Raw genomic sequence first — 25,189 nt, forward strand, 5'->3', positions numbered from 1 at the left:
CTCCTTTCAGAACTCACACCCGAGCCTGCTAGTGTGTTTGGCAGAGTGATTATTTTTGAGAAGACACCAGAATGTAGCCCCTTCTGACTTGGAATGATGAAAAGAAGAGCACACAAAATGGCTGATGCATCTCCCCAGCTACAACAATATAGACCTTACAGTGTGTGTGTGTGTGTGTGTGTGTGTGTGTGTGTGTGCGTGTGCATGTGTGTGTGTGTGTGTGCGCATGCATGTGTGTGTGTGTCTTTGTGTGTGTGTGTGTGTGTGTGTGTGTGTGTGTGGCTGTTTGTCTTTGTGGAGCTTGAGAACACTTGAGAACTGAAAAGGACTTCTGAAATAATTGCCTGCAAGGCTACATCCTTCCATCTCGAGATGCGGCGAGGCACTGAATAACTCGTGGTGAAGAGCCCATTTAGTGATCCTCCACAGACCCACCACACAAACTGAGGATGCACAACACATACCTGGTTCTTTATGTTACACGTGATTGCACGTAAACAAAACCCTTTTTACACACATCCCCCTTTTGTGTGCATACTGAGGACATAAAACTACATGAGGACAAAGAGAAAAAGAGACGCACACGTAGCACAACTGGGACACATAGAGAAAATGGGCCCTAATTAAAAAGGCAGGTACAAGTGCAAAGTCTGAATTATTTAATAACAGTATTTATTCTATTTGCTCATTCAATACGATGAGCAAGACCACAAGCTCAAACATGGATGAATCAGTTGCTCTGACAAATGATAGTTCATGCACGAGACACTTTACTCATTGAATGACTTGGCTCTTTGGCCATCAGTGAAATTAGGGCCCAATGTGTTATTTTTTCTACAAATAGCTCAAAGAATTTCTGTAATGTCTTTTTTTTTTTTTTTAAACTGCAGTCTTTTTGGCAATATTTTTGAAAAAGAAAAAAAACCTAGAGCTGTCAAATGATTAATTTTTAATTGTGATTAATCGATGAATTTCTATAGTTAATCAAGATTAATGGCATATTTTATCACATGATTAAAATTCTATTATTTTGCATTTCTGAACTTTACAGAAGTCCATATTAACAATATAAAGCCATTATTACCAGTGTATCTGGATTGGGATTCAAATGAAAGCAAAACAAGTTACTTTATTAACTTAATTAACTTTAAAACATAGGTCTATTTGATTATTTCAAATTAAATTTCAAAAGATGTGCAGCAGACCTGAGACAACACAATGTATTCTTCAGAAATATAGCTGATAAACTGAAATAAATGCTACAGCAGAAGTGCATGCACAAAATGTACACACATTATAAAGTGCATAACAAACAGAAAATTCTCTAAATAGCCTATATCCATTATCTTTGAGTTCAGTTGAAAATAAGGAACTTTTCATATTGAGAAATATGCACAAGTGTACAAATTGTAGCCTAGGCCTACAGCACATTTCAATGAAGTGCATAACAAACAGAAATAGCCAACATTTTTAACTGGCAAACACTTGATGAACAATGGATTTTATGGAGCTGCGTCGACCAAATATAACTGAATTGTGATTTACACGGCGGCATAGTGCAATGCTGGTGTGCAGAGTTGTATTGAGAAGAATTTAATCTAATGTAATTGAATTTCGAAAGGGGAGTGTGGCGCAGAATCTTTGCTAGGAAGTGTCTGTGGCAGTTTGAGGACAAGAAACGGTGCATCAAAGGGTCAAAATAGTAGCAGCCAAAGAGGACTGTTGACAACAGAACAAGTGACGGTGTAAAAAAAAATCTTTGGCGGCGATTAATGCGTCAGCCGGCTCGCAAGCTTAGACAAGTGTGCGGCATGCCTGTTGTTTTGCTTCAACCTATTTATTTTGTCTCTGTATGTGTGTTTGTGTGTGTGTGTGTGTGCGTGTGTGCATGTGTATGCATGCGTGTAAGTGTGCATGTTGTTTTGAGAACCGCAATTATTTCATGTTCCTAAAAATGGTTGTTGACTCTTCAGTAACACACTCATGTCATGGAGGCCGTTTTTCTTACCCCACGGATGTTTGTGCAATGTCAACTGCGTCTCCCTGTAAGTGCCAAACAATTACTACATGTGCACTTCCTCTTTGACAAGTCAATTGGCAATTACAGCACACGGATGATGGACAACTGGGATCAGAGGCCATCACAAGGTGCTTAAAGTAAGATTAGAATGGCTCCATATAATGATGAGCTACATGTCTGTCTGGAAACAATTACAGTATATTATCAGGGCAAATAGGCTTGAAACCCGCTTGCTGTTAAAGTCTTATGTAGCATTTTTTATTAATACTTTGCCATTGATGCATTCTCGATGTAGGGATGGGTGTGTTTTCTAATATGGGGAGTTCTAAAACATCAAGCTATTTAAAGTAGAACAGAAATGTCTAGATATATTTAATATTGTAGCGTCGGTGGATGTACATGTCTAACGTTGAATGAGTGTCTCCCAAAATGCAGTGCGAGTGAATGCTATAAGGTGTAATGTCGATTATAATAGTTGTAGTTGCGTGTACCATGTTGTGTATTTGTTAGCGTGTGTTAGTCTCTTTGGTTGTACCTCATGTGTTTATCCTCGTGTTGATGTGTGTGGTAAACCCTTATTGTGTGTTGCATGTGCGGCTGAGACTACCCCTGTGTTGCCCTGTCCTAGTATGTCTGATTGTGCAAAGTTGTTGTCAAAAAACATCCTATTCATTCAACTTATTCATCTGCTTTAAAGAACTTCAGGGAAAATGTGACTGTTTGACCTTGTATATTTTAATCTTACAGATCATATGTTACAAGAGGTTTTTACAAGTAATCTTCCAAGGCAGCAAGGTATGTGATCTTTACGGATGATTAAAAAGGTTTCTCTGTAAACGCCATTGGCTTGTAAATGCAAGTTAGGACTTGCATGAATGCTTAGACTAGCAAGGAAATGGCCCTAGACACTATACTATGTGCCGGGGATTCAGACAAAGGGTCTGGATGTGTTCAAGCAGCCTTTTGGAGGTGTGGTGTAAAATTAGCCAGCTAAAAAGCACAAATCTCAAAAAACACCAACAGCTCAGCTGGCTCTAATCAACGCTTGCAAACATGCCAACTGGCATCGTTTGGCAATATTGTTGGTGGTGTCATACTGTGAAGGCTTCTTTTTTTACATTTTCATGATGTGCTCCGATCCAAATAACAAATATACAAAGTGCATAGCCTTGTAAGACCGAGGGAACAGCAGATGTTTTAATCTGTCCTTCCCAGGACAATACACAATAAGAATAATATTGATTATTACATTTAACATTACATGAATGCAATGAATTAATTTTCATTTGATCTGAAACAGATAAAAGCATTGCACAATAATTGGTAGTAAGACGGTAATCATATGAAGAGGGAGGTATGCCCCAGCTAAGAGAGTCTTTAACAGACTCGTGGTGACCTTTGGAGATGGACCATTTACACCCTGTGATTATAAACAATGCCATGTGCTCTTACCACTAGCTATCTTTTTTCAGTCTGTGTAGTATGGAGTAAAACTTGTCATCTCAAACCGAATTTGAATACGTTGTATTTGCATTAGAATTGCCGAATTTGAACAATTGAGACTGTAGTCTGTAATTGTAGTCTGTAATTGAGACATAGTATATGTTGAAATTGAATTCATTAGATTGGAACTGAATCCTAGTCAACTTGAAATTGAATATTATCTTTTGAAATTCACAGGCAAATTGAAAAACTCATTTGCTCTACATAAATTATCCTCACTGAAAATTTCGCTCTTTGCACTTTCACATTCAGTTCTCACCAGGCCCGTCGCTAGAAGGCAAGCAAATCAAGCAATTGCTTGGGGCCCCGAGCTGGCCAGGGGCCCCAAGACAACGACTGGTTAAAAATAAAATGCAACGACAAACTGTGAGCGCCCCTTTGATAGTCAATGCAGTAAAGTGCAACGACAGCAGAATGCTTAAATGCTATGTTAAGCTACAAGTAGGCCTAGGTCAATGTATAACAATAGCTTGGGATGTTTTTACAGTAAGCATTGGTAGTTGTGAAAGCAGCTGCATCCCTTCTAAATATCAAAATATGGAAATGCTAACATATCTTTTCTTTCTCCCTCAAGGTGCTTTGCTTAAATTTCTCAGCCCTCAGGCTCTTCCTAAGGATACCTCCACTGATGGAGATGGCCTGAAAGGTTAATCTTATGTGTGTGTGTGTGTGTGTGTGTGACTGTGTGTGTACTTGTATTTATGTTGGATTTTTAAATTGCTATACAACCTGCACTCTTTATAGTTTGAACAATGCATCCTTTTTCTGCATAAGATGGCAGTGTTTTATTTTCTCACTTTGTGAGAACTGAAATGTTAATGTGAGTGTGTGTGTGTGTGTGTGTGTGTGTTTAAGTACAGTATGTTGGATTTAGTTATTGTGCACTTTTTTAAATTTATATTGGATTTTATGGTACGGTGGTGTTTTTGCAAATGTTCAAATGTTCAAAATGTTCAAAACTAATGCACAGTATATATATGCAACTGCAGTATTTGCACTGTCAAAATTTTGTATTTATATAAACTGTGGGTGAACTTAAACTGTATGGCTATGCGGTGGTTCCTGTAGGCTTTGTGTGCGGGGGGGGGGGGGGGTTTGGGGGGGGCTCCATGTCCATTTTGCTTGGGGCCCCCAAATTCCTTGAAACGGCCCTGGTTCTCACAATTCAATTTCAGTCTACCAAGACAAAAACAGCTGGTCACTAACACAAACAACACAGCACTACACAACACACAGGGATAAAATGCCTTTAAAAAAAACTGGCAAACACTTGAAAGTGCTGTACGTCAATAGCAAGTTAAAAGGCTCGCTTTTAACTTTTTAACTTCAGTCATGAGAAAATACAACTTTGAGAGGCTTTTACAGAACTACGGCATCGTCCACCTCATATCACTCAACCATCTCTCTCTCTCTTCAGCAAATGGCTTTTCCTCTCATTACAAACAAACCGCTCTGAACGGATGGTGTAAACAAAAATGTCCTTTGACAGGAACAAATGGATGAATGTTCTTGTGCATCACGTCTGATTGTGCCTCAGTGTTGTTTTGCTCACTGTCACATCAGATCAGGCCTGTGAAAGGCCTCCACCGACGTCATGTCCCCAAGAGACAGGATATATGAGTGTGTAAGTGTGTGTGTGTGTGAGAGAGAGCGAGAGAGATTTATGTGTGCTATGCTGTAGATGTGTGTCTAAATGTATATCTACACCTGTCTATGCAAGCATGTCTGTCTCTCTCTCTCTCTCTATATATATATATATATATTACGTATATACGTGTGTGTGTGTGTGTGTGTGTGTGTGTGTGTGTGTAGGTGTGTGTGGCCGTCTGCCACAAAGCTTGAGGGCATCCATGGCACCAGCCCATCCCCTGCTGAGAGACAACCTCTGGCAGCCATGTTGGTGGCATGGGGGAGAAAGTGCGGGGCTGCCAGGCTTGCCACCTCCCCAGCATTGTCTGCCACTTCCTGTCCCATCCTTTTCTGTGATTGGCCAACCAACGTGGTTTCTGTTCTGCGCTCCCTAAATATCTTTTTTGCTGTTGTGATTTCTGTGATCTTTTTTCAGAGCGCTGTTCGCTCTGCTGCCTGACCATGTGTCACTCTCATTTACGGACCTGCTGTGCTACCAACTGTTGCGTTTGCTGTGTGTGTGTGTGTGTGTGTGTGTTGTGGGGAGGGGGTGGCATCCCTTCAGTTCAACCCTGGTCCAAACACGTCTGAGCGTCTCATCTCATCTCATCTTGTCTCATCATCTGTCATTTATCTCTCTCTCTCTCTCTCCTCATCCCTCCCTCCGTCTCTTCTCTCTCACTCTGTTTTTTGGCTCGAGTTTTTTTGTTTTTTTTGTTTTTGTTTCGCCTGCTCAGGGCCCCCCTGGAGTCGTTTGTTATCGCCCTCTTTAGCACCCACACAATTCAATTACACCCACCACTCCCTAACTACCGTGGGCGCGGGACAGCCGCCGGTGGCAGGAAGAGAGAGTGGAGGGAGCGGTGTTGTTGTTTGGGTGTCCACGGCTGCCACTGCGCTCGCGGTTCAGCCGGGGAGATAAAGCCGCATTGATGAATTTTTCATGACGATCCACATGCTAATGTTCCCTTCATATGCAACAGCAGTGTGAGAGAGACTAGGGCAGCAGCCACGATGGCTTGTCTATGCTAAGCGAAGAATGTTTCTCCTCATTCTATATGCTCTTCCCTCCTTTCACTCTGTCACACTGTATTATCCTCTTTTTAGTGGCTCTGCATTGAGCTGACTTGTTCATGTGTGGGTGTGCTAGTTGACACACTCAATGCATATGTCTGTCTAGGTGGGAATAGAAGTGGGAGTAGACTGATTCAGGTGTGTGTGTGTGTGTGTGTGTGTGTGTGGGTGTGTGTGGGTGTGCGTGCGTGTGTGCTGTGTGTGCTTCTGTGTGTGTGTGTGTGTGTGTGTGTGTGTGTGTGTGTGTTTGTGGGGACATTTGTTTGCAGGGACACTTGTTTACAGGCCTAAACCCAAAACAGCAGGCAGCTGTAGTAAATCTAATTGAAACCTGGGTAAATCTCGGCTGGGTGTTCTCTCTGCTGGGAGAGCCTTCAGATCCATCTCTGCCTGCCTCGTCCCCGGCTGCATAACGGCCCCAAACACATTCACTGTGATCTCCATCTGACACACACACACACACACACTCACACAAAGCCTCAGAGAGAGAGAGAGAGAGAGAGAGAGAGAGAGTATTTCAATCTCAATCCACTCAACTCCCCAGTAGTATCCCAAAGGCAATAGTGGCAAAAGGAACACTGAATCTAATTGGTGCGCATATCACTTGCAACATGCGGCGAGGGCCAGGGGGAATAATAAGGGCCTCTGTGCCTTCCTCCTGCACCACTTCCTGATCTGAAGGAACACACACACACACACACACACACACACACACACACAGTCCTACCAAACAGTCCTATCAATTAGCCATCAGCAGAGAGTGGCGAGGCGAGTGGAATCCCCCACACATGTAACTGGGCATTAGCGTCACCATAACTATATCAGATAAGGCAGACTCCACAGTGGAACAGCAGCGATTTGCCCAACAGGCACGTGGACAGTGCAGCACATTCTTCACAGTCGGTACGGGGAACATGAGGAGCTGTGTCTGACTGACAGACTGGCTGAACGACTAAGACGGGTCTAACATACGCTCAGTTCCAACATTAAAAAGAGAGTGAGTGAAAGAAACAGTGATACATATTTAAGACATGAGTTTCGCATATAAGCTTTTGCATTTGCAGCAGCTTGCCTGTACGTCCCACCGTGAATACACACATTGCACACTCAGGACATGACAAGACACTGCAAAGCAGGACAGTCCAGAAATGACCACTCCTATCATGGAAGACAGAGAGGCCAGGGGACAATCTCTGGCAAACGCCAGCTTTCCGGAAAGAAAAGTAAATAACTAAACAAATAAATAAACAACAACCAAATTTGATATACTGGCCAAACTGTTGTGAGTGCTTTATAATGCCATGTTGTCGCCCTACTCTCTAGAGGAAGGCCTCTTCCTTTAGCCTTTGCTGGCTCACGCACAAACATTAATTCATGTATTTGCCCTCTGTGGGGAACAACCTTATAAAGGGGAGGATGAAGGAGGAGGAGGGAGGGATGAGAAGAGAGAGGGATGAGTAAACAGCATCGCTCATTAAGACAAGGCGCGGCAGAGGGGGCCCTGGCGTCTGATGAATACGGGGCCCGGATCACAGGGGCCATTCATCGCTAAGCCACCACGGCCACCGCACTTCATCAAGGCACCTGGCGCTGCCTGCACAACACTCTCTCATATCGCCGCGCACGCACACCCATCTACTCCTCCCCTCCTCACATCAACTCTCTTCTTTTCATGAAATCGCACCGCTTTGATTTGAGACCAGCTTGGTTTGTGATTGCCCCTGTGCGTAAGAAACAAAAAGCACAGTAGTTCTACAACATATGGTATGTCTTGGCAAAAAGGTGTGAGTTTTTCGTTTACACTGCTCTCTCAGGTATGTACAGTATTTCACTCTCACAAATTTAGATCTGCTCAAGTTAATTCTTTCAGTGTTAAAAAGGTATATAATTACCTACGTTTTCCTTTTGTCTTTGAGCCTATGTTCTTTGTCTCGGCATACAATTAGGCAAGTTATATCTGATTTTGTGGTGAAAGTGATAACATTACTCCAATCAATGCTTGTGCATGTCATTTCTTTAATGTGTTAAATGTGTAACATTTGTATGGTTCAAGCTATCTGTTGACCAAATAAAGACCAAGAGTAATATTTAGGCATCTGCAAGAAGCAAAGGGGTAAAAGTGGTGTGAGACGCTTGAGACAAACTGACATGACTCCTAAACCCTCCGGTTACACATACTGTAGAGGGCCCCCGATGGCTGTTTCCAGAAAAAAAGTAGCGAGGCTAAGGTGTCAGTCAGCTATCTGTCAGGCCAGACAAGCTGAGGAGCAGCCTTTCTCTCTTCAATTTTTAACCAGCTCTGAGAGTCCTCCATTACCCAATCAGGGACCACCCATCTCTCTCTTTCTCTCTCTGCCTCTTTTCCTTTCACTCCATCCATTTGTTTATCTACTCATCCACACGTCTCCGTCCATCCTTCCATTTCTCACCTGTTGTCTTAGTGTCATTAGGAGATGGGATCAATAGACGCGCATAGCTGAGAACGTACCGCGACTTGGCCATGCCACTCGAGGGACTTAGCCCCTGTTTACATCGATGGCATCACTTACGCTCCCCCTGTTCTTCCAGGCGACCCAAATAGCATGTCGACTGAGACAAACAGTGGCGTCCCGTCCTAAGGCTAATTAGAGACGAGAGAAGGGGCTCGTTGTAACGAGGGAAATTGATTAATCAGATCACAGGCAGAGCTGAGAGAGGGGAAGAAGGGAAGAAGAAGAGGGAGGGAGAGGGAGGTGGAGGAGTCTGGTGGGGGGAGGGCCACTTTGAAGCGGGCCTGATCACTTTCATCTGAGCATCTGGATGGCGCGCGGTGGATGCGTCGCCGCATGCAGGCTAGGGGCAAGGTCTGCTAGGTGGAGTCATCAGAGGCTTTGACTCAACGCGCTTGGCCCGCCGTGTTGAGGAAAAAATGAGTTAAAAGTGCGCTCGTCCAGTTTTCCCCTCGCATTCTTTAACCCAAGATGATCTCCCTGGATGCAGTCCATTTCAAGCATGGTTAAAAATATATATATATTTACAAAATGAAAAAGGCACAAGCAGGGAGGAAGGAACAGGGAGAAGAACAGGAGAACAAGAACTAGACAAAAAGTAAACTCAATAAAAAATAGTCCCAAAAAATTACATTACAGTGAGTTCTACCGAAATGATATATTCCGTGTGTGAGGAGTACTTCACCATACCTCTGTGAGTGCAGTCAGAGAGCCTGTAATGGTGCGCCATGATTGGTGCCGTTGTTATTACCCGACGTCCTTCTTCCGCCACGGTCTCTCTGTGACAAAATGGGAAAAAACACTCGCCGCCAAGTACATTAATCAAGATGCAGCACTCCACTGTCCACAGTTTTTTCCTCCCTTTTGGCCTCTGTCGGCGAGGAAGCAGGGGTACTTTTTGTCAAAAACTATGATACCTCATAATTCAGGATGTGTGCATTGTTTCAGTGGGGTGGGCATAACTGATTTAGTGGCTGCAGTGCCAGTTCTTTTAGGAGTGATACCACTCAGGCTAGTATCTCTCTCTTTCTCTCTGTCTCTCTCATCTGCGGTCACAGACATAGTTATTACTGCAGGGTGATTCACTTCTTCAATGTGTTTCTAAATGGAGGGAGAGTTGAAGAGAGAGAATCATAGAGCAAATGTGAGAACAGTAGGCACTATGGAAGAAAATGAAGAACACATTTTTAAAAAGTAAAACAGACTGATACATATACAGTATATGTATACATATTTCCATCTACATACAGTATACATTTATATATACACATTCCCTATTTCTCTAAAAAAGTCAGAACAATGCACATTGTTTGACTAATACCCACTGGCTTGTGTACAGGACCGATGTTTATTGATGGCAAAATTTGAAACACAACCACAAGTAAACTGATAAGCACTTTGTTTTGATACAATGAGAGACTACCCCCCCCCCCCCCCCCACACACACACACACACACAGACACAGAGATGCGAAATCGAGACCCGAGCCTGACATCCCAGCAGGATCCCTGTGATTTCGCCGCGGTGGTGTCAGTCTCTACTTAATTATACATGCTACATCGAGCGAGACAACAGGCTAATTAAGGCATGCTAAATATTCAATCAGCGCCAGTCTGGCCAGGGGAAGAGTTGGCACTTTGAGGAGGACTGGTGGGCGGTGGGTGGCAGGCGGGCAGGCAGTGGGAGCAGGATTGGATTCCTGGCAGGCTGGTAAATCTTGTCTCTCCCCCCCTTTCAGACACGTCCTCCGCTGGGCATCTGAGACGGGAGAAAGGAGAGTGTGAGTCGGGGTGTGTAACTCAAGGCCCTGGGTTTGTCAAGGTTGTGGTGGTGTGGTGAAGAGTGGGAGGAGGTGGAAAGGTGGAGGAGAGGTGAGGGATTGAAGGAAGAGGGGTGGGGTGAGGTGCTGGTGGTGGTGGTGGTGGTGGTGGTGGGGGTTAGAATGGCTGTGTTTCTACCCCGGAGCACCCCCTTGATAGTTCAAATCCCATTGCTTACCAACAAAAAACCTGCCATGTTCACGGTTCGGAAACTAGCAGTGTGCTGAAAAAGGGTTGTGAGCATCTGTCTACTGCTCTTGCTTACAAATGCTCAGGAAAAACACACACATACACACAGACCTCTCCTCAACTGGCTTCAAGTCTCACGAGGCATAGCTTCATGTCATCCTTCTTTCAGACTCCTTTCCTATCTCACTGTTACATCTCTCTCTCTTCACTCTCTCTCTCTTTAACTGAAGATTATAGTGATGTTTTTTTTTCCACTCCATCTTTTATACAGATCTGAAATTATATCTTATCAGCCTCTATTGTTTTGTGGGTAGTAATTAGTAGCTCTTTTTTTTTCCCCACTGTCTGTGGTCAGAAATGTCCCTTACCACAGAGGGTCATTACATTTACATCAGATGAAATGACCCCAAGGACGTATATAGCAAGAAAGGGATGGAGGGAGGATGGGAGGGGAGGGGGGAGATATTTTGGTGCAAATTTGCTGCAGCATATGCCAAATAATAATAAAAAAAGAGATTATATAGTTTTCACGAGTCTTCTCATGATAGGCTTGCGAAAGATTTATGATAAGAGCTATGAAAAAGACACATTTATGCAAACATACACACAGTTAACTTATGTGTGGACAAAGCGTAATATTTTATGTTAGCTGGAGTTGCGAGACCAGCATTTCAATCTGATAGCAACGCTCGCTCCTTGATTCTGTTCAGTCACTGAAACACACTCTGGGGCTGGACAATGAAATGTGAGTATCCACAGGAATAAGCAAATAAACTATAATAATAAATAACACAAAATAAGACAAATTATTGTGGGAATCTCATTGGCTCGGAAATGACCACACGGAATTAAAATGGAGACGGCAAATTGGACACGCAAAACAAACCCTCACGATTTAGGATCATTACGGATAAGATTGTGGCTGCCTGTTTTTCCGAAGCGGGCCATGTCACCGAGCTCCCTCAAATGGGGTCAGTCATCATGCATAGGCAACCAACAGCAATTTGGGCTGGTTTGAGCAGGCCAAAGATGGTATTGTTTTGTGCCTGATTTGAATGGCCAATAGCAGGCAGGAGAGATGAGAGAGGAGAGCTCACCATCCAAGCGGGGTTTGTAGCCTCGTGTGCTGATTGTCTTTTGGGAGATGAGACGAGGCACTGGAGAGAAGTTAGTTACCGAGGAGATAGCCGAGCTCATTGGTAAACAAACCCACTTGAAACTGTTAGAAAAAAAAACGATGAATGATCATGGACTAGGCCACAACAGACTGGGGCTATATTGTTTGATAGAGCATCTCAATGTAGATCATGATTAGAAGCCACCGGCTCAATTTCTCATCCTCTGTGGAAATTACCAGGTCATTTTTTGTTGTTGATTTTTACTGCACAAATATCCACATAAAACCCATTAAGCTTCATCGCTTTGTGTGTGTGTGTGTGTGTGTAAAACCACCCTTATCGCATTCACTATCAGTAAAAACAAGCCATACTAGCATTAAAACTATGCTGTGAAGTGCAGCACAGTGTATGTCCAAGTCGTTAAAAACACCTTCCACACACCAACCAGCATCAAAGACAACATGGCTTTCAACTGCTGCCTTTTTTGGGGGGCACACAACTTAAAGCAAGTCATGTAATCAATAGCATCTGCATTCTTTCCACACCATTTGAGAAAGTATTTTTTAAAAAGCAAAGTCCTCTTTAAATGCACTCAGCCGTATCTAAGAGAATCAGCTATTAAAAGTTTGTTTTGATCGTGGCATTCCTGCAAGGTTGCCGATTGTCTTGGTGAATCATCATATTTCCAAGGCCCTGTAGCCAACGGCTGTACCTCTCTCCTCTTTTCTTGCTGGGTAATTCTAAAGGTCTATTTACACTTGATTCCAGCGAATATTCAATATTTACTGACTCAGGGAATCATCTATAAAACATGCTGTACTATGCTGCCGGCTACAGACAAGACATCCCTCCTTTCTTCCAACCCTTGCTGAAGGTCCAATATGAGATGGTGTGCTGATCAAACTAATGCTAGAAAAAAGATTTGGGAGAAATAATTAAATACAAATGTGGCTCAGCTCCCTCTTTCTGTTCCACCTATCCGCATTCACACATTTGATTGGCAGCTTGAAGGCCCAATCCCTGACTTGGAGCTTGTCTAAGTTTTTGAAAGGCTCATTATAGAACAATTACAGGCAGGGTATGTATACTGCTCAAAAAATTAAGGGAACACTTCAATCATACACTGGATCGGTACTCTGACACTGTTTGGTTCTGAGCACAAGTAAAACTTTTGAGGTGAGTGTTTTATTTTGCAAGAACCGTCAGACATTCTGTGAATTTAGTTTGAGAATGTAGAAAAGGGTGGAAGGTTTCAAAAAATGTGTTTTAACAATTGTGGAAAACTGTAAGTGTTCCCTTATTTTTTTTGAGCAGTATATTTGCATCCTACTGCTGAACAGGTTGTTCTATGGCTTTTGTTTATCAAAGCATTTAAGGATATGCGTTTACATCAAGGTTTTATAAAAAATATTATTTACTTCACAGAGAAAATCACAGGCACAGCTGATTCTGATTTTAAATTGTGTCTTAAAAGATCCACTCCAGTAACTTTTTACATGTCCATTTGGTGTTTATAATGTGTTATGACATATCACCAACAAAATATACGGTAAACACCATGGCTAAGTATTTCTGGTTTAGACGGGCAGTGTGCTAGCTGACGTTTCAGAATAATGAATAGGAACAGCCCGTCATTGTTGCGTTACAGTGGATAAAACCCAATCCTTATCAGAGATGAAGTGAAGGCCGTAGAGTAGAGATGCATACTGTACAAGCTGTGTCAAGGCCATGAAGGATTATTTCATGAAAAGAAAAAAATATGAATATGTACAGTATGCTGTCTTTCAGGAATCAATGTGAGTTTTTTGTGGCTAATCAATGGTTGGAGCACATCTCCAAAGTAAAGATGTTTTTTGTGCATTTTTAACAAAAAAAATACCACAAACTACTGCATAGCAAAAGATATGACATATGATCCTAAATACATTCAACTATTCATATTCTGTTGAAATTGTTTATACATTGTCATGACATAAAAAAGTGTTTGTTATTTATGCTAGAAACAGTTGTTCACTCACTGAATTGTTTGTTTTTGAAAGTTTTCACATTTGGCAAAAAATTATCTTGATGGAAGACATGCAGACTCCAGATAGAATCAAGGTTCCAGATACTCTTCACTCAAGACATACAGTAAGTAAGTATAAGTAAGTATACTCTTTTGATCCCGTGAGGGAAATTTGGTCTCTGCATTTATCCCAATCCGTGAATTAGTGAAACACACTCAGCACACAGTGAACACACAGTGAGGTGACGCACACACTAATCCCGGCGCAGTGAGCTGCCTGCAACAACAGCGGCGCTCGGGGAGCAGTGAGGGGTTAGGTGCCTTGCTCAAGGGCACTTCAGCCGTGCCTACTGGTCGGGGTTCGAACCGGCAACTCTCCGGTTACAAGTCCGAAGCGCTAACCAGTAGGCCACGGCTGCCCCTGACGTAATGATTTTAGACAGAAACGAGGTTGCACATTTGGCATTGGCAAATATTACTTTTCAGTCCATACATGAAGACTTCAGACAGAAACAAGGTCGCACATCTGCACACTGTTACACCTCATGTGACGAGAGATGATGTGACCTTCCTCTCTGTGAGACAAAGTCAGAGCAGTGTGTGTAACTGTCCTTAATTATCTCAATCACATTACTCCTTTCCTTGTACCTGCACACTGCACCATATGGTGACCTTCCCTTCACAAAGTCAGGGGAGCATATTCACTCTCTCCTTCCTTCTCGCTGTCTGTTTCTCTCTCTCACACACTGAAAGAAAAAGTTACGCATGCCATGGTGTGCCATATTGACATTCGTGCACATTTCAGAGTGTAAAGGGCTGGCGAATGTATCACTTCCCTATTGCACTTCCACGTCAACAGAACGTGTTCACAGCTTCTGAGGTGTTGTTTGATCCATGTTTAACTGCTGCATATGAGAAACAAAGTTACCTTCCCCCCAAAAAAACACACAAAGTAAAGTGAAGACCTCAGGTGTGCAAGGAAGATAAAAATGAAGATAAAGTTTACGAATAATGAAGCAAAAAAGAGACCCTGGAAGAGACAGCAATCAGTCTGGAGGAGTTCCTTTTTCTTTCAAACAAGCCTTTTCTCAAGAAAAGCACATTCAATTCAGCTGATGTGAAGAACTATAGGCCTTGTCGCTCACCTTTCCTTTTAGAAGGTTCTTAAGAGGTGCTCAAGCTCTTCTATTTTCTATACACTACTTACTACAGTAGACCTAAGCAGTCTGGTTTCAAAAGCAGTCATTCTAACAAAACTACAAAGTAGCTGAAGTCTCAGTCATCATAACGTTCTCCTCTGTATGTTATCTGAGCTGTGAGTCGAAATGTTAGTCATCTGTACCTATTAAAGTCTCCTATTAAAGTTGAATGTTAATGTACGGTAATGTTTATTGATGTCATTGTAAGTCGCTTTGGACAAAAACATCTACTAAGAACCATAAACATAAACATAAAGACAAGTCCTCTTAGCAAAACACATTAGACTGTACTTAGACATAACAACCACAGTAAGTGCCAATTTAGAATGTCCCCACAAACAGGAGGTGTTTATTGAATTCAAGAGAATCAGCACAAACTATGGAGAGGCATTTTATTTCACTGTGCTAACATGTACTGATCTAATGCCACCATGTCCAATTATCACATACACCAAAAATGGATCATTCCTGTGTAAAAAAAAACAAGAAAGCAATAAAATGGCAGTCATACAACAAGGTAAATTCCATCAGTCAAACGGATGAATTGGAATTTCATTCACTGGAGGAGGCAACAAATTGGTCTCATCTTCAAATGGATTTCCCAGCATGTGAAAACCACAAACATTGACGACGGAAATGATGGAGATCTAAAGCCTACATGTGTTTGAATAAGGAATGAGTTTAACTTGTTCTAATAGCTATATCACCTAGCAGACAAAACTTTCCCAGTTTGTCAAGAAGACCGGAAAAAAGTGACTGGAGAGTGATGTTTTTGTTCATAATCATTCACCCATAAGTACTGAAATAATAAGTTCATAAACCCCAGAAGTACTGAAATGAATCCTGAACATGAATATCATCAAAAACATACTGGTTGCAATACTCTCAGTGTGAGACAAGTGCGTACAATATATATGTTTCTCTGCTCTATGATAATGCATTGCCTTAAACGTAGTGTGTAACTTGAGGTTTCTTTGGTGTGCTGTTACAAACACACCCATGGGAATCATACAAGACACACAGGTATACACGCGGGCGCGGGCACGCACACACACACACACACACACACACACACACACACACATAATGACAGCTCACAGAAAACAATATCCCTTAAAATCTTGACCATTCTATTAACATCCAAAAATGCATCTATATGTCTATCATTCTTAGACATGCATCAAGAATTCTTGGGTTGTGGTGATGTAGTTTGATCAACTAACACACATCTCAGGTAAAAGGATATAACAAACAACGGATATAAAATTTGAGCATGGGCTATAAATAACATAATATTATTAAAATACATATTATATTAAGAGCTTTTGGTAACGCTCACATTCTCACAATTCCATAGTTTGATAAAAGTACAGCACTCACTCAACATCTCACTTCCTCACTGCTTTACGGAATTACTCAATCACTGGCTCAGTCCCCCTGCTCTTCAGCTCTCATCCTTTGGGCTGCGGCCTGTTTTGCTGAGGACAGTGCTGAGTTCACTGAGGAGGTTGGGGGGTAGCTGCCCTCCTGCTGTCCCCAGCAGGACCTTCTTCTGCTGGGCCAAGCCATGGGGCACTCCCCCTGCCAAAGGCAATAGAGCTCTGGGAGAATAGTGAGCTCTAGTAGGCTCTTGCTGCTTCTCCTTGGCTGCAGTCATTTTGGTTGGTCTTTGGTTGGCCACCGGCTGGTGGTGGCCTCCGCCGGCTGGAATTTGAGGTTTAGAGTTTGGTTGCTTGGCTCCACTGGGCACCATTTTGTTTCTTGGCTCAGGCAGGTTTGGTTTAGCACCACCTGTTGTCTTTTGCGCAGAGTCGGCCTGGCTTTTTCCACCAAACTCCATGTTGGTAGTTAAGTCAGCCTGGTTTGTTTCCTTGTCTGCCATTTTGTGTCTTGCGTCAGGGACACCAGGCAGCTCCTTCTGCTTCAGTGACTGTGCTATGAGAGCAGCATTGCGCTGGTGAATAGTTTCCATCGGACCAATGCTTGGTTTCATGTCCCCTCCATAAATGTTGAGGGATGCTTTCCTCTTTGTCTAACAAAAAATAATACTATTGTCAACATTTACGTAATCTTCTGTGCTATTATACTATTGTATTTACTTAGACAGCATTGTTTCAATTCAACACCTAACGACTCTCACTCTGTACCCTCTGTTGAGTTAATTTGACACATTTTGTAGAGGCCATAATTTTCACAAGGACATAAAAATAAAACTAAGGTGAAATCAGGGTCTCCAAATGTTTTTATACACACAAACCTTTAGTAAATCAGGCCTTTATAGGTAAATATAATTTTTAATAATTGTTGTATTTGTAAATTCAAATAGCAAATCTAAATATCTAAAGATGCATTCACAAAAAATAATCAAAAAGCAAATTTCACAATCAAATCCATAAGATACCAAAATCTACTAAACGTTCTGTTCTCATTAGCAGACGGACTGAGGGATGCTGCTCTTCAGGACAAGTTAGCCCTGAGGCTACCGCAAAGGTCTGTGAGCCTCTCACCTCTGGTGGGTTTGTGGTTTTGACAGGGCCTCTGCCGACGGCCGACACGGCTCTCTGCCGGATGTCAGAGGGGCACGACACTCCCCATTCCACGTCATCTTTGGGCCAAAAGTCGCTGCCATGCTGTGGAAGCAAAAAAATTAAAAATAAATAAAAAAAATGTACACTACATCGTGTTATAACACAGTTCAGTACTGATTCAGTACTGATTCATTCTGCTATGACGCATTACAGCAGAGTGCTTCATACACTGTAAAACACAGCCTTGCCCATGTAAACGCACAGTACCCATGGACTCTTTTTGAATGTCTACAGACACTGTTGAATGAAATGAAAACCAACAGGCCTGGAGTCATACAGTACTTATGGTAAGGGGCTTGCTATGATTGGAGATTCAGGTTGGGCTTTGTGGGAGAAGATTTGAAAGGCTCTTTCGTTTGCCATCCTTCACATATAAACATTTTTAAACACAAAGACATTTAACATGAATTTAAGGAAAAGCTTTTTCAGGCTGGACATATACAAGCAACCAAAACCCATGGGTTCCATGAAGGCCTCTGATGGTGTCCTCCTGCTGGGATGATTTGGAGTTCACTGTAACAGTTCTATGGGTCAGTGGAGCGTCCTTGTAAATCTGACCAAAAGGCTGGAAGCAAAGGATCAAAGACTCCCACCATCATCTTCATTCAACACAGCTCTGCTCATTCAACACAGCTCATGCTTACAGAGTATGAAAACAAAGTATGTCTCTGCTGTGCTTGTTTAGATTTCTGTTTGTGTGTGTGTGTGGGGGGGTATGGATTGCCTTTTCCATGCATGGAAAGACATGTAGGTCAAGCCAGTCCTGTGATCTTCAAGCTCAGAATAACAAAATCAAACAGCAAACAAACAACAATGACAACAAAATGAACACAAAGAACACAAATATTTGCCCTGGCAACACCATCAACTCTGAACCCTAACTTTTCATCCGTAACCCTGACCCTGTTTTTTTTCTTTTTTCAATGAGATAGAGATATTGTATCTATTCTGTTCTACCTATTCTGTTTCTATGGAAACTGCATCACAGAATATGGTTCTGTATGTGTCTTGGAATATAGCGAGCGATAGCATCTGGAAAGGAGAACAAAGTCTTGCTCAGGGCCTTCACTTCAGGGTGTGACCTTACACCCCTAACCCCATCTTGTGTCCAAGAAACAGCAAAAAGTGCCGAATGTTGGCTTAGATGTGCAGAATGCCTACTGAGGTACAGAGGGCCAAAAAACACCATTGACACCAAAGCAACTAGCACTGTCTGCACCTGCCGAAGACTTCTTTAGACGACTAGAATTAGGGGAGAAAAGTCTTTGCCTCGCTTTTTTCCTTTTTGTTAAAAAACAGAGCCGGAGTCTGGTGTGAGAGGATATGAGGAGAGCAGCTATGAAAAGCCACACGGAGGATCTGTAAAGTGCAGATAAGAGTTGAGCATTAGCCAGAGAGGGTATAGAGATCAAAACATATCTGAATCAATCCGCTCCCTTGGTTTGTTCTGTTCTTGCATTATTTAACCGCAGTGTGTGTGTGTGTGTGTGTGTGTGTGTGTGTGTGTGTGTATACGAGTGTGAAAGAGAGAATATGTGTATGAGCATGTATATGCATGTGTGTTAATATTTGAATGATGAATCTGTGTACGTGTGTGTGCTTCGTCAGCTCTAGCTGCTGGGGGCACTTAGTCTCATCCAGGGAGGGTGAGGAAGCCGAGATCGCAGCAGTCTCTGCAACCTTATTTCTGCCGAGAGACTTTCCACAGATAATGTGATGTATGCTAGTGCCGACCTCGAAAACAAGATAGAGAGAGAGAAAGAGAGAGGGAGAGAGAAAGAAAGAGAGAGACTTGGGGTGCATTTCTTGTTCTTTCATTGCACATTTTTTTTCTCATGCATTTCAGATGGCATTATTTTTCTGTTTTCCCCCTGCCTGTTTCTTAAAGGCTGAGTGTATAAGAACTGAACAAGCACACAAGCACAAGGCTTTAAAGGAACGTGTGTACAAAGCTAGCCTATTTTTATGTGAGGGGAAAAAACGTCTGTGATACAGCAGAAATCCATAGAATATTTATCAATTTATGCAACATTTCTTTTGACAGATTATGACGCAATGGTTCAACTCTGGTTCATATACGACAAGACGTCAAAAGAATTACCCACGATGCTTTGGACATCCTCTGTCAAACAGGAGATTTCTGGAAAATAACCAAGCAAGATTTTGCAGTAGTCTAAACACTTTGAAAGAAAAGCACATTCTACAGGATTTAAGATTGTGTTGGCTTGCCTTTACAGCACCCAGAGAGGTTGCACAGAAGATCCTCTGTCATAAATTCTCCAAATAGAAACTTTTTTAAATTTGAACTGTTTAAGGCACATTGGCTGATACCATTTCAAGTTAAGTTACACTTGAGGGTACATGCTAATAATCCTCCAACCCCAAACTATTTGCTGTGTAGTGCTGTAATTTGATTTGTAGTGCCAGAGGTTTTTTTTAATGAACGCCTCTGTTGTTTCTAGCATCTAGCTCCACCATTTAAAGGTGAATTTAAAGGTGTGACTGGTATTTAGCAGACAACTTTTATCCAAAGTGTTTTGGGATTGGAACCGGTCCACCAGCACAATGCTAACCACTGCTCCACCATGCAGCTGAGCTACAGGATCAGCACACAGTGAACCTGGATAAGGGATAAGGGATGTGACTCCGGCAGTTCAGGACAGCACCCTGACCTCACCTTTGATCGAATAATACAGGTGACCCAGTCCAGCCGAGACTCCTTACTGTCACAGCAGAAATACCTGCAATGGAGGAATGGGGAAGGGAAAGAGATGCAATGATGAACAATGATGATTATTTAATGAATAAACAAACTTGACTCACCAAGAGACTTAACAAACAAACAAACAAACAAATTAAGTCATTTCCATTCAATCAATGACTCAGAGGAATTCACCCTAATGGAAACAACAAATAACCATATATGAATCAAAATAATATGAGTTTTAGTAGAGAACGGCTGAACTAATGACTCTTAACAGACATGAGCAACAAAAGCTGAATGGAAGCATCAACAAAAATGAGGTAAATAATCAAAATGGCCAATTACGTAAGGTAAGCTGAAAGAGAGGCCATGTCAGCAAAAGCATTACTTCACATAACATCCAGGACAACATCCTGTTTCTGTGATATTAAGAGCAGCCGTAGCTGTTTCTGTGCTTGGCTTCGCCTCCCATAATATGCAGAAACACACAGCAACACAATTTCCTTCGGCTGCTTGACTCATTTCCCAAACTTAATGGATCTGATTTTTTCCCCTGTCTGCCTCCCTGTGTCCTTCCCCTCCATTGAGTCTGTTTATGAGGAAATACAGGGGTAAAAAGGGTCATCGACCATCTGATTTGTGAGACGCCGAATTGCACTCACCATTGCTGTTTTTCCATAAACACTGTGAAGCCCCAACTATTTTGAGAGAGAAAAAGAGAGAGAGAAAGAGGGGGATAGAGAGAGAGAGAGAGAGAGTCTCAAACAATGCAATTTGCTACAGTTGGACAGTGGCCTGGTATCGATTTAGAAATATAACAGAGCAGCCTATTTCACTCGGCTTTGCCACTGTGTTACCATGATATTACAAAGATATATACATTCACACCGAGGCTCTCTGCCAGCTCCATTTATTATTAAAAAAATACCTTCAATCAAATTAATTTCACAAATACCACATTCCTATTAAAGTGTGTAAAATAGGTCAGGCAAGCAAAGGTGTACAACCTTTTTGAATATACTGTATGGAACAAATCTCATTTACTAAAGATTTCTGAGTGAAGAAACAGATGCCCATTTGATGTCACCGCTAAACCAATTTGAGTTCAGTCCTGAGCTTATCTTCTGACTTTCTTGTAAATGAGTAAAGTGGAATGCCTTGTCAATTTTCATACTCAGAGACAACGGTTGCAATCACATTTGCATCTACAAACCGTACTGAATTAGCGTCCAGAATACAAAGTCTGCTTCAAAGCGTGATATTCATTTTGTTACAACAATGAAGGAGGCCGACATGTAGTATGCTGTTGGATATAACTGATTACAGGGATCATTCTTTGTCTTACCTCCACCATCTCCACATCATGTGGTGCTATCCATCTCTACTCTTCCCTGAATCCCCTCCTATGGCATCTCCCCTTCTCCTGCCACACCTCTCTATCCCTCTCTCTTTCTCACTCAAGCAAATTGGAGCGTTTAACTTTGCACGTTGTGCCATTCCAACCATGTAGACAAAGAATTATGAAGGATGATAACTGGGGAAACATTATTGTTTTATTTGTTTGTTCCCAACCCCCCCAGCTGCAAAAACGGAACTTTGTTGACAGAAGCCATGAATAACAATAACACAACATTATTAAAACAAAATAAAGCTGCAGCGATACATCCCATTTCCTAGCGAGAGTGAGAGAATAAAAAAATACAATAATTTGTTTTTGTTAAGGGGTGATTACATTTAATCAATTGTATTATGGTGTAAAATAAATGGAAGTAGGCAGCCATTTTGATAGGCCCGTTCCGTTGATGCGCTGCGAGCGGAACGTTGGTGCTATACATCTTTGGAGAAGATGGGAGAACAGGGAACAAACGAGAAAGCAAGTCGCATAGAAGAGGACGGAGCAATAATGCACAAATAATTAAAAATCCATCTTAATAACGCACATAGCAATTCCATTACGTCCCTCAATTTGGCCAAACTAATGTTGACTAATAGCACTTGCATTCCACCACTCTTTTGAAGCCATTATAATGCATAGGCAGCTGCCATGTTGCCTGGTAGAATTAATGGTCCTGTCCACATGCGCTCACTTGAGTGCTCGTTCCCTAGTCTGCATCTAATCACTTTCCATCTGGGTCATTATGACATCACAAGTGCTCAGGGTAAAGCCTCTTTAGGTTACTGTTTGGAACGCAACCCTATTTCATTGGAGCCTGTACCTGCTTGGCGCCTTCATCTTCCTCCTCACACCCAGGTAGCACTTCACTGACTTTAAAGGCACCTCCCTCTCTGGCTTAGTGCTCTAAAACAAACAAGGCAAAAATAACACTGGTTATGAGGCACAGTGGTGGGACATTACACATTCATGTTGGACATACTCATGTTTACTTTATGTTTAGATTAATGTTATTCATAACATAGTTGTTAAGGTATACAGTAGTTTGAAAGGGATTCTTGAATTGGCCAAGAAAACAGGCTTTAAAGGTGCCATGTGTAATGTCCGCCAAAAAATCAATTCATACTCCACATTCCATAAAAGATGGGGCAGTATACCTCCAGAAAGTGAGTTGGTCTACCCTAGAGTAACAACCGAGACACGTGTATTGCAGTTTGGCTGGCTGTTATGTTGCCCGCATACTGCCTCCCATGGCCGAAACTGGTATTATGACACCTGTCGGGCTGTGGCTAGTAATTTAGCATGCTAATTCAGGTTGATATCTCTGGAGCACTATACCTTGTCGTTTTTTTTAATGACACCATCGCCCTTATTTCTTCTCATTCTTTTGATGCGTGTAGCTCATTTTTTGGATATTTTTACCTCAATTTTTACACATGGCACCTTTAACATATGTGAACGTACATCATGTAAAGCATCACACAAAAATAGTTTGACTAGGCCTCATAGTCTTCATAATCCGTCCGATGAAGGACTGTTCATACATTACTGTTCTGTTTAAGCTATTTTTCTCCTGTTGTTGTCACAATCCTCTTTTTTGCTAATCTTTGACCGGCTTCACTCAACCATTCAATGTGTGACAGTGATTCATAATACAAAGTGTAAGTGAAGCAGATTATACAAAGAATTAGAACTGAATAAGTGTTACATGTTATATCTAACATGATCCTGTGAAAACATAAATCTGTAGTATGTAAAATGATCAATCGGACAAAAAAGTCTTGACACTGATGCTTCATGTGGGGAGCAGAAGATTATTTTCATCTCATCGTGGTTGACAACTTCTAACCTTCTCCACACACACACACACACACACACGTCAATTCCAACCTGACACCCTCGAACAGTCTCCCCCGGTGCAGAGTTTAAAGAAGCAATAAAAGAAATTTATTCTTCAAGAATATCAATTAAATTTCCGCAAGACTGATAATTTCCACCTTCCCAGTGCGATAATTAGCCAGATTCTGAAGCAGGCGCACATTAGGCTAATTAAGAAAAGAACAGCCTTCATTCAGAGTGGTTTCGCCTCTTTGCCTATCCACCCACCACCCAACGCGCACACACCTCCCTCAGATCAATTATTAACACATCCACACACACTTTTACAAACTACATCTCAACTGGTGCAGCACACTCCAAACACCCAGGAGGCCTTGTTGTGAATGTGTGTGTGGATGTGTGTGTGTGTGGATGTGTGTGTGGATGTGTGTGTGTCTGTGTGTGTGTCTGTGTGTGTGTCTGTGTGTGTGTCTCTCTGTGTGTGTGTGTGTGTTTGTGTGTGTGTGTGTGTGTGTGTGTGTGTATCTGTGTTTGTGTGTGTGTGTGTGTGAGTGTGTGTATCTGTGTTTGTGTGTGTGTGAGTGTGTGTGAGTGTGAGTGTGAGAGAGAGAGAGAGAGAGAGAGAGAGAGAGAGAGAGAGAGTTATTGCCTCAGGCTAAATGCTGCTGTGAAGTCTTCTTCCATCTGTTGTGGTAATTTTACATGTGTTCTCCTACTATGAAATGGAGGGAATGTCTTTTCCTACTTTTGAAACGAGAATGTAGAGCATTTGGCAAAACATGACATTGTAGCTTTTATCCTGACAAAATCATTCTTAAAGGTTGTATCTTAAAGGTTGTAAACTAAACAGAGAGCTAGCTCGCTACCCTCCCACTCCCTCCAGTGCAATTGAAACTCTCCTAAACGCGCATCTCGTTGGTTATTGGTTGTAACACTTTATTTTGCCTTTGAGTGGTTGCCAACACTTGTTGGTAGCATTTGTTTTTGTGTACAGATCTCGGAGCCTAGGCTGCCTACAGAGACGTGGTTTTTTGACGGCCTGCTTATGGGACAGGCAGCTAGCGGATCGTTAGGAAAGATTAGATGAAGGTGATCATTTATGTTTGGGCCTTTTTTGGGCCTGAAATTGCTGATAAAACCTTTAAGGTGCAAAGATCAGTATCAAAAGATCAAAGATCAGTTGAAGTATAACCTGTGCCATCAATGAATTACCTCTGACTTACAAAATACTGTACATAAACACACAAACTGCAGAGGCACATGGGCATATCCAGAAGCGGTGATCACATGTGTGCAGAGATTGTGGCAGTAATTCAGCATTAATTTCGTCATCTTTGAACCTTTACATCACAAGATATTGGCAAATATAAGTCTTGATGGGACCGTCACACTTGACAATGTCACTTGCAGCGTCCTCTATGGACGCCATTTCACCAAATGTAGCGTACATCTAAAGCAGGGGTTCCCAAAGTGGCACTTTAAAGACAGATTTTAATTCCAAGACGCTTGCTGAGTTCTGGATTTCAGTCGAGAGGGAATATCCACAGCTATCCAAGGCCGCGATGGACGTACTGACGCCGTTTGGCTCCACATGCCTGTGCGAAAAGACTTTCTCTGCA

At 42.1% G+C, this 25,189-nt stretch overlaps 1 protein-coding gene across 2 annotated transcripts in view; it reads right to left on the minus strand.

Moving 5' to 3' along the window:
* Positions 1 to 15,326: 15,326 nt before the first annotated feature.
* Positions 15,327 to 25,189, minus strand: part of arap2 (ArfGAP with RhoGAP domain, ankyrin repeat and PH domain 2) — a 114,523-nt gene continuing 104,660 nt past the window's right edge. For both annotated transcript variants that reach the window (XM_042069621.1, XM_042069620.1), the window contains exons 29-33: positions 22,555 to 22,637; positions 21,001 to 21,036; positions 20,312 to 20,375; positions 17,554 to 17,676; positions 15,327 to 17,078 (exon numbers count right to left, since the gene is read on the minus strand). In XM_042069621.1, coding sequence (XP_041925555.1) covers positions 16,491 to 17,078; positions 17,554 to 17,676; positions 20,312 to 20,375; positions 21,001 to 21,036; positions 22,555 to 22,637 — 894 coding nt within the window. In that variant the 3' untranslated portion in view covers positions 15,327 to 16,490. The remainder of the gene's footprint in view (positions 17,079 to 17,553; positions 17,677 to 20,311; positions 20,376 to 21,000; positions 21,037 to 22,554; positions 22,638 to 25,189) is intronic.

This window comes from Alosa sapidissima, chromosome 18 (genome assembly GCF_018492685.1).
Source record: "Alosa sapidissima isolate fAloSap1 chromosome 18, fAloSap1.pri, whole genome shotgun sequence".
Taxonomy (NCBI): Eukaryota; Metazoa; Chordata; class Actinopteri; order Clupeiformes; family Clupeidae; genus Alosa; species Alosa sapidissima.